Below are 14,354 nucleotides of genomic sequence, written 5' to 3'. Positions count from 1 at the left end.
CACCTTGGTCCTTGGGGCTTTGTCGCATGCGAGTGCGCTGGTGGCCTGGTGCAGCAGCCTACAGGGCGGGTGGTAGTGGTACCCGCGGCGCACGCGCACGTCCATTTCGTCCCCGGACAGACTTGCCGGTGCAGCTGCAGGGGCCCTTTTAGAACAAAAACGTACAGTACTACTATATAAAAATAAATAAAATTAATTAATAAATAAATAAAGCGGCCCTCCTAATCCTCCTATGTCCTAGCCTAGTAGGACAGTAGTACTCCCTACTACCACAAGGTACAAGTAACAAGTCCAACCAACCATTATTCCAACCATCGGCTCACGGGCGCTCGCCCCGCACCGCACCGCAGCAGCCGGGTCTTGTTTAATTCCAACGCTCAAGTATTGAACCCCAGAACCTGAACCTTGGAATCTGAACGAGCGGGTGGCCCACTCTTCAGTGACACGCGGCGGAGCGATCAATTCCAATTCCCCTATCCCCGCTGAAATCCGGAGCCTGATCAAGGACGCACAACCTCCCAAGAAATTAACTACTCCTTCCTTTGTCGCCGATCGCGGTGGAGTGGCAGTGCTGCTTCCCCCCCACGGCCCCACCTGCCTGCCCACGAGCCACGGGTGACGCGACGACGAGGCGAGGAGCGAGAGCGCAGCCAGGCACGGCACCAGCGCACAGCAGCACGAGGACCCAGGCCAGACCTGCGCGGGGCGGGGCGCGGGCGGCACGGACTCGGAGACGGACATGGGGAACGCAACATGGCTGTGGTGGTCAGTGGAGTGAACCGGTGAGGAGTGCCAGCCCGGCCACCAGTAACCGCCGAGAAGTGGAGAGCTGGAGAGGAGAGGGACTCGTGGCCTCTCCTCCTGGCCTCATCCACCACTCCATCTCCCTTCCACTTGCAGGCATTGCCTGTTCTGTTCTCCACTCCAGTTCTTGTCTCCGCAGCTCGAGAACGGAGTGGAGGAGCAGCCGTGGAGGGAGATAGGGACCGGAACCGGACGGACAGGGGAAGAAGGGGACGGAGAGTCCCCTCTCCAATTCACAACTCTGCCACGGCCGGAGCCGGAGCCGGAGCCGGCGGAGGAGGAGGAAGGCGCCATCCACTACAGGTAACGTCAACTTTTACCCGGCATTCTGGGAGCCGTTTCTTACGCCCAAGATTGGTCGGCGCAAGCGAAGAGATCTGCGGGGGCAGTGTTGATCCTGGTTAATTTCTTCCTCGCAGGCAAGCGAAGCGAATGCCGCCGTTCTAGACTCGCAGATCTGCTCCGCCGCGCTCTGTTCACCGGGAATTTTGGAGGCTGAGAGCAAAGATTGTAGCAGAAGCTGCCGAGCATGGCCGAGGCGGAGAAGCGCCGTGCCGGGTAGGGCTATCTGATCTCGTAGGCCTTGCACGCGGACCGGCCTGAGCGCTTCCCGTTCGTTCCGCCCCGGCTAGCCGACCGACCGAGTGGTTTTGGTTTCTTGGGTTGGGACTCCGACATCGCAATGGCGTCGTGGGACAACCTCGGGGAGCTCTCCAACATCGCGCAGCTCACGGGTCTGGACGCCGTGAAGCTCATCTCCCTCATCGTCAGGGCGGCGTCCACGGCGCGCCTGCACAAGCGCAACTGCCGCCGCTTCGCGCAGCACCTCAAGCTCATCGGCGGCCTGCTGGAGCAGCTCCGGGTGTCGGAGCTCAGGAAGTACCCGGAGACGCGGGAGCCGCTGGAGCAGCTCGAGGACGCGCTCCGCCGGGGATACCTCCTCGTCAACTCCTGCCAGGACCGATCCTACCTCTACCTCCTCGCCATGGGCTGGAACATCGTCTACCAGTTCCGCAAGGCGCAGAGCGAGATCGACAATTACCTACGCCTCGTCCCGCTCATCACGCTCGTCGACAATGCCCGCATTCGGGTCGGTAATCGGCTTCATCTCTCCCTTTTCCTACCCTAGCCGTTTGTTTACAGTCATCTCACGATATTTTTAGTTGTTTATTATTAGTTTTGCAGTATGCAGTAGGTACCTAGACTGGATGTGGTCCTTGCAGTTGCAGTAGGTACTGATTTCCTATCTGATGATGGGGATATTCTAGTTTAGACACTACTAGATGAAAGGTGATGTGCACCAAGTGGTGTATATGGTGCGTGCTGCCTGGAATATCTTCTTTTGAGGTTCTAGAGTCACTAGGGGTGGTTTTCCTGCATGATCAGATTGGTTTCTTGTTTTCTGTTAGTTGGCCATGAAGCTGGTTGGACCAAGAATCTCTGATGTTTTTGGATACTTTTTTTATGCTGTCGTTTTCATTGTTTCCATACACCTGTTAAGTTGTAGTTTAATTTTTTATAGATAATGCCTGTGAACTTGTAGGTTAAGCTGAACTCAGTATAGTGTAGCCAATTGTTTTGCTCCATGGAAATACCATATTTTTATCTTCCAACATATATCCTCTTATTCTTCATCTTTTTGTTTTCCTAGGATCGGCTTGAGTATATTGAGAGGGACCAATGTGAATATTCTTTTGACGAGGAAGACAAGAAAGTGCAAGATGCTCTGTTAAATCCTGACCCTTGCACGAATCCTACAATAGTGCTCAAGAAGACTCTGTCATGTTCCTATCCAAACTTGCCTTTCAATGAGGCCCTCCGAAAGGAAAGTGAGAAGCTTCAGGTTGAGCTTCAAAGATCACAAAGCAACATGGATCTGGGTTCGTGTGAGGTTATTCAGCACCTGATTGGAGTAACCAAAACTGTGGAATCTACAATTCCAGAGGAAGAAACAAATGCTAAAGCTTCAGAAAAGAAGGGTTCAAACTACAGTGAATCCAAAGGAGATAATGCAAAATCGTTTGATGATGACGACGACTATCCTAAGAAGCAAAAGGATACCTGCAGCACGCAACGGTCAGTAAATTAGATTTGTTAGTTCTGATGAGTGATGACTCTTTCTTTATGATAGGATATTGTCATAGAAGATGGTGCACGTAACCGTTTTCCTCTTGGGATTAACATCAATCTGATCTGTGAATTGGTGTGTGTTGTGAGTGATATGAGATCTGTATACATATCATTGACCATTGCCTTGATGTAATTCTGGTACACTATAATAAACCTGACTCCTGTGCATATCTTTTCTTAAAAGATGAAAGAGAAATTAGGTTATCGTTAACAAATGGAAGTAAAACGGGAAAGAACAGTTCACTCTGCACACCATGCATCTGCTAATACATATATAGTATAAAACATCTGGTAGTTCTGATGATGTATGTCCAATGCAGATTTTCTTCACAAGTTCCATATGGCCATGATCTTGTCTCAAGTAGAGGATCGTACAGCGATGAGTGGCATGCAGATTTACTTGGCTGCTGTTCAGAACCAGCTTTGTGTATGTCTATTAACCTTATCTTTGAACTACAGAAATTTGATTATTATAATTTATTTGCTCTGTTTGGTATAAAGTTTTTCATGCTATTTTGAATTTTGAGGACAGCTTTTCAGTTTTGTATCTAGCTTGGTTTGGTTTCCTTTGTATCGTCAGTTTATAATTGGTCAATCCAGGCATGGGGATTTTACTAACATGATTTTGTTTCCCTTGCATGTGTTCGTTATGATAACATAGGTTTCAAGACCTTGTTCTTCCCCTGTGGAACCTTCTCGAGAATTGCTTCAGTCGCCAAGGACAGGCCAATGTGTAAGAATCTGAAAAGTGAAAATAGTCATTGCCTTAAATATGCCATGTTTTTCTTGTCTAGTAATATGTTAATTCCATCCATGTGTCATTCCATCTTGAGTCCAAAATTTTCTTTAAAGCAAAGTACAATCATACATCCTTTCAAATTGAATGTGATCACACCTTAAAAGCCTGCTTTACACGGTATTTCTGTGTTGTTTTCAGCTTCTGGAGAAGCTTGCAATGATATTATGGCATACTCCCTAATATTGTCCTGCTGCTGTTATACATGCTGTGTAAGGAGAAAGCTTCGCCAAAAGTTGGACATTGCGGTAAATATTTAAGGATATGTTACTAGTAGATTTTGTATTTCTCCTTAAGTAGAAATGCCCATTTCTTAACTTGGCACTGAACTACCTCTGGGATTGACCATACCATATGCAAGTGACTTATTAATTGCTAAAACCAGAATATCCAGAAAAAATAGCTTTTGATTATCTTGATGAAATTAACTTATACAGCACGTCTATTTTACCCACTACTATTGAAGAGGTTTGGCAAAAGATTGTGTACAATCGACAATAGCTTTCTTTATATACTAGCGAACTTATTGAAGCCTTCAGTACCTCAAGTTCTGATGCTTGTGCTTTGGACAGGGAGGCTGCTGTGACGACTTTCTTTCACATCTGCTGTGTTGTTGCTGTGCACTTGTTCAAGAATGGCGGGAAGTTGAGATTCGTGGGGCATATAGTGAGTTTCCTACTTGAATCCTTCTAGTAAACCATGGACTAAATTGGGCCTATTCAGCTTCGGGAAACAGAAGGGCAAGCTGCCTCCCTACCCTGATAATAATAATAAATTGAAAACATTGCAGTAAAATGCTCTGTACCTTCCACAAGTACTTTGCAAGCACTGTTTTTCAACATCGATTCAGTAATATTAATCTCCGAGTGCCTCATTTGTGCAGCCGAAAAGACGAAGGTTACCCCACCGCCATGTCAATATATGGAGCATTGAACAGCTATATGCCCGTATGGGTAGACCTGAACTTCTGTAAAGATATTAACAGAATATCTGATGTCGTACTGCCAGAGTAGTCATACTACACTATTTCTGTGTAGTATTTATGCTTACTGTCTATTGTTCGTCCTGGTACTTCCATGTATATGTTGGGACATAGCAGCATAGTATGTACTTTGTAAACACATCAGTTACAGGCCGGTAGAGCCTAACATCGGTTAACACCGTCAGTTCTTGGCAAGAAAGTTCTTTGTGCGTGTGCCTTTCTACCCTAATAGCAGTTACAAAAAATGAAGAGCTCTAGTCACAAATCGGAAAGATCGATGGAGCCCAGAATTTTAGTATATATGTCTATAGAACAGATGAACATTGCAGAAATGGGACCGTACAAGGGTGATGTATCCCTATGAGATGGAACATCAGGCCTTCATTCTGTGCTTTCGTCCAGCGTGAAGAACTTGTATAATGTCATTGAAGTGTACGCATTCTTGGGAGTGTGAGCATGATTGTCCTAAAGCTACCCATCCTAAGATTATGCCCTCAATCCTAAGATAATTTTCAAATCACTTTAAACACTTAATTGCTGACTCATTGTGAAGGAAAAATTACAGAAAACCTTGTCTCTGATACTCGCTACAGATTCTTGTTCAGTGTTGGTTTTTGCTTTGAACTTAGTTGAAAAAGACAGAAAAGTAAAAAAAGAATTCCATCTTTTCACAGCGCAATATAACACAAACTTCCCTACACACCCAACCTTGCAGCCTCCAGGAGCTCAGGCTTCAGTCAGTGCGCGCACAGGCAAGTGAAGCGATGCGCTAGCTGCTTCCGCCCTTCACCCTTCTCAGGGACAGGTAGGCCAACACCCGGTACCCGATGATCATCGCGACGAGAGCTGCCACCTCGGTGGCACCGTTGTCCATGTGTTTCGTGGTGGTCAGGATGTCCGGCACGGGATCGTACTGCACCTTCAGCAGGAGCCTGTACGTGTGGTAGTTGAAGGACAGGTAGCGCAGCCAGGAGATGAACGGCGGTACCCTCTGCAGACCATCAGAGTAAAATGAGGGCAATGCACGGAACAGAAATATTCAGTGGTTCAAGCCACAGAAATTTTCATGTGTGGTAGCTACTTCAGAGCTGAGTTATGTAGTGCACTAACCTTTACAAAGAAGCCTCCTGCTAGCATGAATGTCATGACTGTAACTGAAGCTAGAGTTGTTGCCTTCTTGATATCCAGTAGGGTAGCTCCAATTACCAATCCTAGTCCCTGCACATCACTTTTTGTTGAAATTCTACTATTTATCGAAATAATCATTGTTGATATATTTTTCAGTGCATCCTAACATTAACAGATAAGTTCGGTTTAAAATTCTAACATTAATCATTAGAGAGCATCCTCACGTTCAATTTCTGTCTCTCATTCATCGCTTTTCCTTTCCATCCCACAACTAAAGGTGTTAAAAATGGTTTATATTCAGTTTCTCACAATCTTGTGCGTGAAATCAAATACCTATTCTAATGATGTTGACTATAAATATGGCACAGGATTGAGGTTGATCAGGTGCTCTTGAGTTCTTCACTTACAACCAATGCAAGTCACACTGTAAGTCTGTAACTAGTTAACCGTCACTAACTTTCTTTTAGAAAATTAAATATGCAAGCATCACGTTACTCATCAGGTTTCTCCTTTTACAAAGGGTAAAAACAAGAGACTGGAACAATGTTGCATAAGGAGACTCGCTCTGAATTTAGTACCTGAGCAGCAATTATGCTGAGAAAGACAGTCAACACGCTAAGAAAGAAATGTGTGGCAGTTGCTTTGAGGCCTGCCATGAAGTAGACGATCACCATAAATATGACAGGGAGGAAAAGGTCAAGTGGAAGATCACTTGTCGTTCTCGCCAAGAAGTATGCACTGAGCTTGTACATGTCAACTGCACGCTCCTTGTTCAACATTGCCCTCTCTTGAGGGAATGTGAAGATTGCAGTAAACACAGGAAAGAAACCCCAAAACACAGCAATGAAAAACAGTAGGCCAGCCTGCACACACAAATGGCATTGTTTTACACTAAGATATATTGACTAGTCATATGGTAATTAATGTAACCAGTTAGTCACTGGAATAAAAAGGCTGGTTGTGTGTGCATACCTGATCCTCTAGACCTTTTAGTGTGCTGGGATCAGAGCGCCACCACAGTAAACCTAAGATAATTGATGTAGCTATGACCTGGGTGATTCTCATCCAACTCAGATAATCATGTCGTCGTTCCTTGATCCCTCTACAAAAGAGGATGGAATATTGCTGCCACCAGGATGTGCCCCACTCTCGCTTTGATGATGTTATAGTTGCCTTCAGATCATCACAAATAGGCAGTGGTGCTAGAAGCTTCTTCTTCTCCTTAAAAGCCACTCTAGTCTCATAGGCATCTACCAAATACTGCAGAACATCATAAATAAATTATTCAATACAGTTAAAAACCAATTCATACATCATAACATCAGCACATTGATTTCATGCTTCACCTCATGAACATCTTGTGCTGATGGCCTGTGGTCATTCTTGGAATTATTATTCTCCAAATTGTGATTTTCCATATGCACCTTGTCATCTAATTCTGAAGGGACTGAGACATCATTAGTGTTTCCATTGGCAAGATCCAGTAGAAACTCTGCAGGGTTCATTGCAATAAGTGGGGTGCATCCAATGGACTGGAAGTACGGCATGGCTTCAGATGCCTTCCCAAAGTATAGCAAACTTCCTTTGCCCAGGAGGATAAGCTTGTCGAACTTATGAAATAGCCTGCTAGATGGTTGGTGAATTGTGGTGATTACCGTCTTCCCATCCTGCAGAAATCAACCAAATTAAATACGAACTGAACTGATGGCATCTTATGTGACGTTAGCTGTTACTTCCACATCACCTCAGCTATGTCATGAAGAAGTTGGACAATCCTTAGAGCTGTAGTTGAATCCAGCCCAGATGTTGGCTCATCCAGGAACAGTAAAGATGGATTGATTAAGATCTCATTTCCAATGCAAACTCTTTTCCTTTCACCCCCTGAAACCCCACGTATAAACGATCCTCCAATCATTGTGTCCTGGCACCTTTGAGCGCATAAAATTAAGCTGCCTCGTAAGAACAGTATTAAAGATGCAAAAATGCAGAAAATATAAGATGTGCAGTCTACCTTTCAAGGCCAAGCTCATATATGATGTCCATCGCCCGCTCTTTCTTTTGTTGTTGTGTCATTGTTCTTGGGAGACGAAGTAGTGCCGCGTAAGTCAATGTCTCCTTCACGGTAAGATGGGTAAAGAGAACATCATCTTGAGTTACAAATCCTATCCTGCAAGCAAATAAGAGTCCAGCAATATGTCAACATGCGTAGTCACAAGTCACAACCTACGAAGCAACAGTTATCACACTGCAGGACACTGTTTACAGAAGTCAGCACAGTACGGCCCTGGATCAAAGAAAAACATTACTAAGGAGAAATTGTCTATGTGCTGCCACAAACTTCCAGGTTCATTTATATTACCCTTTAACCTTCCCAAATTCCCTCTTTTGGAGAAAAGAAACTTGTCACCTCCATTAATCGTCTCTCAAGGCCTCAACTCCTACACTCTACAGAGAACTTAAAAAGCCCCAAAACTATTTCATGTCATTGATCGATATAACACTTTAGCTCCCTCATCTTGTCTCAACAGTTTTTGAAGACATCGTGAGGCTTCCTTCAGAGAATTGTACATGCCACCTGACAATTATTAGATGTTACATCTCGCATTCTAAATAGCAAATTAAGTGCTGATTTTACCTAATTGATTTTTGCAACCGGAAGTAGCGAAAACAGACGTATAGTTAAGAATTAGTGGATCTACTAAACTGATGTCCTATCTTGGTGTCTCCCTAAGGACCCTGCTGAAGAGTGAAAATCAGGGCCTTATCAACAGCTACAACGAAAACGACTAGGATTGGACAGAAGTAGAAACCGTTAGCACCACATAAAAACATTCCCCCTAGAGTACCTGTTAATACGAATAACAGAAACGTCCTTGTAAGTTGTAACCTGTCAAGCATCATTCATAGGAACGATGGTTCCCAGAATCTGACTTTTCAGGAGACGTTGACATCTGAACACACAGACTTATTAACAGGCTCGAGGGCTCAGCCTCTAACCAGAGTTTGCTACGGAAATCTGTCGAACAGGTCGCAGGCACGCGGCCACGCGGGATTGGCAACATACCACACGCTGCTCTGCTAGCCAAGAGATCACTGATTAGTTAGTGGCTCTTACTCATTGGATCTGCGAAGAATCAACCCTGGATCTCAACCGCTGAATCCATGACCATGAAGGAGTTGTGATTGGGGCACCCACGGTCCACTGACCACCCATCATACAGAATTACAGATGGTAATGGCGACAGGCGAGTCGCAGCCGAAACATGAGACTGAGAGGGCGCGGGTTGTCCGGTCGTGTGGCGTGTAGCCGTGTAGGGGACACGAACACGAGGGAGCACCACAGCATCGGTAGTCGCCGGAGGACCGCCGCACCGTGCTACGGACAATTCATTCGGCGGAAGCCGTCTGTGATTCTGGCGAAGGGGTCGCTGCCGGCGAGGCGCCGACGAAGGGAACAGCAGGCCCATGTGGCCGTGTATAGAGGCCTGGGCCGTTAAAAAAAAAAACTGGCCTCGTAGCCCGAGACCCGGTTTTGGCCCAGTACTTATGCTGGCCTAGAGGAGGCGAGAACGACAAGGGAGAACACTGTCAGGTCAATGTCACCCGTACCGGACACTGTACAGACAACAGAGCGACGACTCATGAGTCATGCACTCACAGCGAAAGTTGCATGAACAGTGAACCAAGGACAATTTGAAGCCATATCACATGGATGGTGAACAGTTAACAAAACAAGCAGGATAACCGTGAACAGCCATGGCCATCTAGCTAGCTAGGCTATGCTTTTATCAGCCGGTAGAAAGACACGCGTGCATGCTGCATGCATGGTGTCCACCTGTAGCAGCAAGGAACACCTCATCGGCGACCGATGGGCCCACTTAACTTACCGAAAGCTACTGACCACACAATTTAATTAGGCGCGCGCCCATCAGCTAAACAATAATGAGTAACTCTGCCCCAGAGAAATTAATTAACCAATTATTATTAATGAGCCCGGCCGGCGAGTTAAATCAACGACCGGGAGTCGTGTCATGGAGGACACGGCAGAGGTTACCTGCGCTTGAGGGACTTGCTGTAGGGCTCGTCGTTGTAGGAGATGCTGCCCTCGACGGCGCCGCTGCCGGCTCTCCCGCCCAGGATGCTCAGCAGCGTCGTCTTGCCGCTGCCGGACGGGCCCATCAGCGCCAGCACCTCGCCGGGGGACGCCGACCCGGATATCCCTCCAAGGATCTCCCGCGGCGAGCCTTTCCCCGCCACCCTGTACTTCACCTCCGCAAACTGCATGCATGCATGCACGCCGCCGGCGGCTAAGATAAATGGTGATACGATCGAACGAAGCTTTTTCCTGCAGCGTGCATGCATGCATCCATGGTGTGTGTTATTTTCTGGCTGTTTCAGCTCGGTTTTACCTTGAGGTATATCGGCAAGGTCGGCTCCGTCATCAGCTTCTTCCGCCGTGTGCCGGCCTCGATGTCCATCGCTGCCGCCCGACATGCATGCAACCGTTGTGACGTTAGAGTCTAGTTAGCTTGGATGGACTGATCGATATAGATTAGGAGTGGCACAGGTTTTATATATATATATATATATGCATGAATGAGATGGTGCGTACGGCTGTCGTCGTCGTCGCTGAAGGGCGGCGGCGGGTCGGGGGAGCACATGTGCTGGAGCGGCGAGGTGAAGCCGGTGAAGGTGAAGGAGAAGCCGAGGCTGGCGCTGGAGGCGCGGCTGAGCGCGGCGCCGCTGCTGACGAGGTCCTCGACGTCGAGCTTCAGCTGCGCGCTCCGGGACTTGCGGATGTGGGTCCTGTTGTTGCCGCCGCCGACCGACGCGGAGCGCCGCTTCCTCCCGAAGCTGGGCTTGCGCGACAGGCTGGTGGCGTCCGCCGGCATGCTCAGCACCGTCTCCGCCGACGGCGTCCGGCTCAGCGACTGCAACGGCGCCAGCTGCTCCGACTTGGTCCGCCCGATCCCTCCTCCTCCGCCGCCGCCGGCACCGGCGCCCGCGGCGGCGTCCATCGTCGGCTTCTCCATTATCGACTCCATCGTACGTAGCTGCTGCCTGATGTGTCTACGTGCGTGCGCGCGCGCGCACGGCTACATACAACTAGAACTGTAGCTTTTACACGGGCGGGGGCGATATATACGTCTGCGCGCGCGCGACTGCCAGGGACAGACGACAGACCCGCGCGAGCGACTAGACACAGGCAGGTAGGCAGGCAGAGCGCGAGGAGGAGGCGATCCATCGAGCTGTGGCGGTGGCGAGAGCGACGGCGGAGACGACGGAGGGGCAGGGGCTCGCCAGCGCGGCGCGAGCGCGACGGCGGGGTGGCCCGCGGCCCGCGCGCATTGATGGCGCGCGGGAAAGTGGGGGTGTGGCGCGCGCGCCCCCGGGCTGCCACCCTCCACACACGCCGGCCTCACGACGACGTATCGCGCAGGGCATTGCATTGCGCTTGCGCTTGCGCGCGGCGGTGGCGGGTCCGGTCCGGTCCGGTCCAGCGATCGATAGGGATCGGGCTGCCGTGCCGCCGCGCTCTCCCGGCCCTCTCCATCGCCTCCGCCATCCAGCCGGCCACCTGGCGGGTTCCTGGCTTCAAATCAATCGGCCGGGGGGGCATCCGGCCCCTTGTTCCATTCCCTCGCTCGCTGTGCACCGTCTGCTCGGGATGGCTCGTCCTCTCGCCGGCTGGAGTCCTCATCTTTAAATTTGGACCTGCGTAGATATTATTTGCGCATTCAATCATTTTGTTTGCCTATTAATTATGTATGTACTATTGGTTTTTTGTTTGGTTACACTGCTGACTGCTGCTGATGTGGAGTATGTCGTTGGCGAAGTCAATGCGAACAGTTCAGAATGCAGGGAGGGACGAAATTTCGCATAGATTCGTTCGATTTTCAGCATCGCAACACAAAGGTAGGGGCGTACTGGAGTATATTTGTCCACCTTTGTGTTGCGATCTTGCACAATAAACAAATAGAGTACTGTATTAATTAGTCAAAGGATCTTCCACAGGGGGAAAAAAAATCTGAGGGGATTCATTTCGTCCACCGCTGTCCACACTCTGTGGCATCATGCACGGTAATTAATTGCACGGGCCTACGGAGGGGAACTCCGTCTGAGCTCCGATCCGATGGCTCACGACACCCGAGCACTGCATATAGTAGTACAGACCACCGCGACGACGACAAAGACACGACACGTAGCCGGGCACGGCGCCTCTTCGTCTCCGTCCTGCTTTCCGATTTCCATTTTCACACAAGACACAGCAGTCGCCCAGCACAGCACAGTACCAGTCAATCGCTCGGTGCATCCGTCACGCAAACGGCGAAAGATGGACTGACGCCGAGTGCCCATGGCTAGTTGGTGTCGCTGATAGAACCGAGCACTGTTGCCACGGCGCTTCCTCTCGCCCCCGCCCGGCGTCCAGGGCACCTTCTTTCGCCGACGCGTCAACGAGCTCCCGCTATCCTCCGGTGAGAGGTGTTCTGGTCATCCTACATGTCATGGTGTTATTTGGTTTAGTCTCTTTTAATCCACCAAACTAATTAACCAGAAGAAGTGACTAAAATTTAAACTACTAGAGAATTCACAAGTTCTCCTAGGGTATATTTCTTTCTCTACCATTTTGCTAGTTTAGCTGCTAAAAATTAGTAGGTTTAAACTAAACAGACCCTTAGACCTTCCACTGCGTGAAGCTTCACTAGTATTGTTTGGAACGTCATCATGTCATAGACAGTACCACCTTTACTTACAATAGCATGAGCATCACTTACTTATGTAGCTGGAGTTGTTAGACCCACAATACTAGACTAAAAAATTAAACTCAGCTTCAACATGCGCCGACATACAGTGTTCAAGTATCACTAGTGATGCCCAGAAACCAAAAAGTGATTTCAAGCATCACTTTGTCATTATACTGCAAAAGGCCTAAGTGTCCACCTATGTGTTTCAGTTTCATGTTATGAATCCGTAGGTGTTTATAGTGACCTGCAGATATACTAGTATCCATGCTTGACGTGAAGCATACATGAATTTTGAAGACTGAAAACATGTTGCGGTGAGAAAAATGTTCACTTGGGAGGAGAGAGGGAGAAAAGTTGGTGTCAGTGCATACATTCAATTTTGCTCTGCTAAAATAGACTGACAAATTTTTCATTCCATATGTGGAACATAACTTTACCTGTAAGGCTAATGATGGTGTAGGTCTGTGTTGTTGTTGTTGTTGTTGTTGTTGTTGTCGTCGTCGTCTTTAACAACGTCAAGAACGGTGAAGCTAACCGAGCACAGCTGGAACAAGATCTACACATGAGATCAGTAGTGGGTTTTAGATGCCATGTAGGAAGCGATGTGTTAAACTTTGTTTTTCGCTAGAGTGTGGAAGCAACATTTGTGAGACCCTACGATAATAGAAAAGAAAAAGGTGACACTCGACAATAACTGCTTCATGACACATACCTAATTTTCTCTTTGTTCACAAGCAAGCAATGTAGCAACGAAAACATTTTTTATGACATGAACATTGATGAATGAAGATGCATTGAGGTACAAGCATTGCGCCTTGTGAAAACAACACTTCAATCTTCTCTTCTTTTGAAGCATTATTTTTTTCACGTATTATGGCCGCTCAAAGGTTCTCTTCATAGCTAGGCTGTTCTCCACTTATTCACCTCTCAGGGCTTCCTAACTCGATACTATGCTATCATGTGGCCTCAAACTCCACGTCTATCTTCTACATAAATATCATATCGAACGGTGGCCTCACATTGCTTCAAAAGGCCTATAAAGGTATCGAGGACCTCGTTGCAATGTACTCTACACAAAGGAAAGCGAGCCTTTGGCGTGTGCTATCAAGCCGGACTGTTAGATACCTAGGTGGGCGTTGGGTCTGCCCAATTAACTAGGAGAGTACCCACAAAGAAATAGAGGGACAACTATATAGGAGAAAATGACATGAATCAGAAGGTTGTATCCTCTTCTTCCTCTCTCTCTCTATAATCCCCTCCCCTGATGCTCTCCATCTAACCCCCTTCTCTAGTTGTTGCTGCCATCAAGTCTTACCTTTAATTTTAAGAGTATGTAGTGAGATTTGGCTTTGAATCCATAATGTGTTGAAGTTAATTTGTGTATTCAATGAGACAATCAAGCAGGTTCATAATAGTCGTCTGATAAAAAGTTTAGGCACCTAGTAGCGTGTGTATTGCAAAAGAGATATAGGCATATAGCATATTTTTAAGGAATCGAACAATCAAATGCATCGAATCCTTGCATGCCAAGCCACACATGTATGACACTAATGCTTACTATTGAGCTAGAGCGAAGAGCACATGTGAGCATTGACTTGTATTATGAAAAACATCAGCCTAGAAATTCTCTGACTAAGTAGCATGTAACTTTTGCTTAGACTAAAACTATTGTTAGCTTACGCTGATGCTGCCCTTATTTGTTGCAACCTCTTCTCTACTTGGGCTAGAGTGACGCCAAACCAAGCTCTTCCTTGTTGAGCAACTTGAG

The 14,354-nt window shown here is 47.5% G+C and overlaps 2 protein-coding genes across 3 annotated transcripts; one reads left to right on the top strand and one right to left on the bottom strand.

The window, feature by feature from the left end:
- LOC8085460 (cell number regulator 13) lies at positions 700-4,933 on the top strand. The gene is made up of 8 exons (XM_002468435.2): positions 700-1,107; positions 1,224-1,894; positions 2,456-2,880; positions 3,255-3,361; positions 3,596-3,667; positions 3,872-3,978; positions 4,303-4,396; positions 4,614-4,933. Exons 2-8 carry the CDS (start codon positions 1,487-1,489, stop codon positions 4,661-4,663), a joined length of 1,263 nt encoding a protein of 420 aa, XP_002468480.1. The 5' UTR covers positions 700-1,107; positions 1,224-1,486; the 3' UTR covers positions 4,664-4,933.
- LOC8080533 (ABC transporter G family member 22) lies at positions 5,202-10,972 on the bottom strand. Of its 2 annotated transcripts, none has more exons than XM_021464756.1 (10): positions 10,453-10,972; positions 10,250-10,320; positions 9,895-10,118; positions 7,852-8,007; positions 7,585-7,768; positions 7,265-7,507; positions 6,813-7,100; positions 6,419-6,703; positions 5,823-5,930; positions 5,202-5,703 (listed from the first exon to the last, which is right to left on the bottom strand). In XM_021464756.1, exons 1-10 carry the CDS (start codon positions 10,883-10,885, stop codon positions 5,482-5,484), a joined length of 2,214 nt encoding a protein of 737 aa, XP_021320431.1. In that variant the 5' UTR covers positions 10,886-10,972; the 3' UTR covers positions 5,202-5,481. The 2 variants fall into 2 exon arrangements, with proteins under 2 accessions (XP_021320431.1, XP_002465834.1); XM_002465789.2 differs by having other exon boundaries at positions 7,187-7,507; positions 10,453-10,967.

The sequence above is a fragment of the Sorghum bicolor genome, chromosome 1, assembly GCF_000003195.3.
Source record: "Sorghum bicolor cultivar BTx623 chromosome 1, Sorghum_bicolor_NCBIv3, whole genome shotgun sequence".
Lineage (NCBI taxonomy): Eukaryota > Viridiplantae > Streptophyta > Magnoliopsida > Poales > Poaceae > Sorghum > Sorghum bicolor.
Note: the sequence above shows the minus strand (reverse complement) of the source record. Positions and strands in the feature narration are given on the sequence as shown.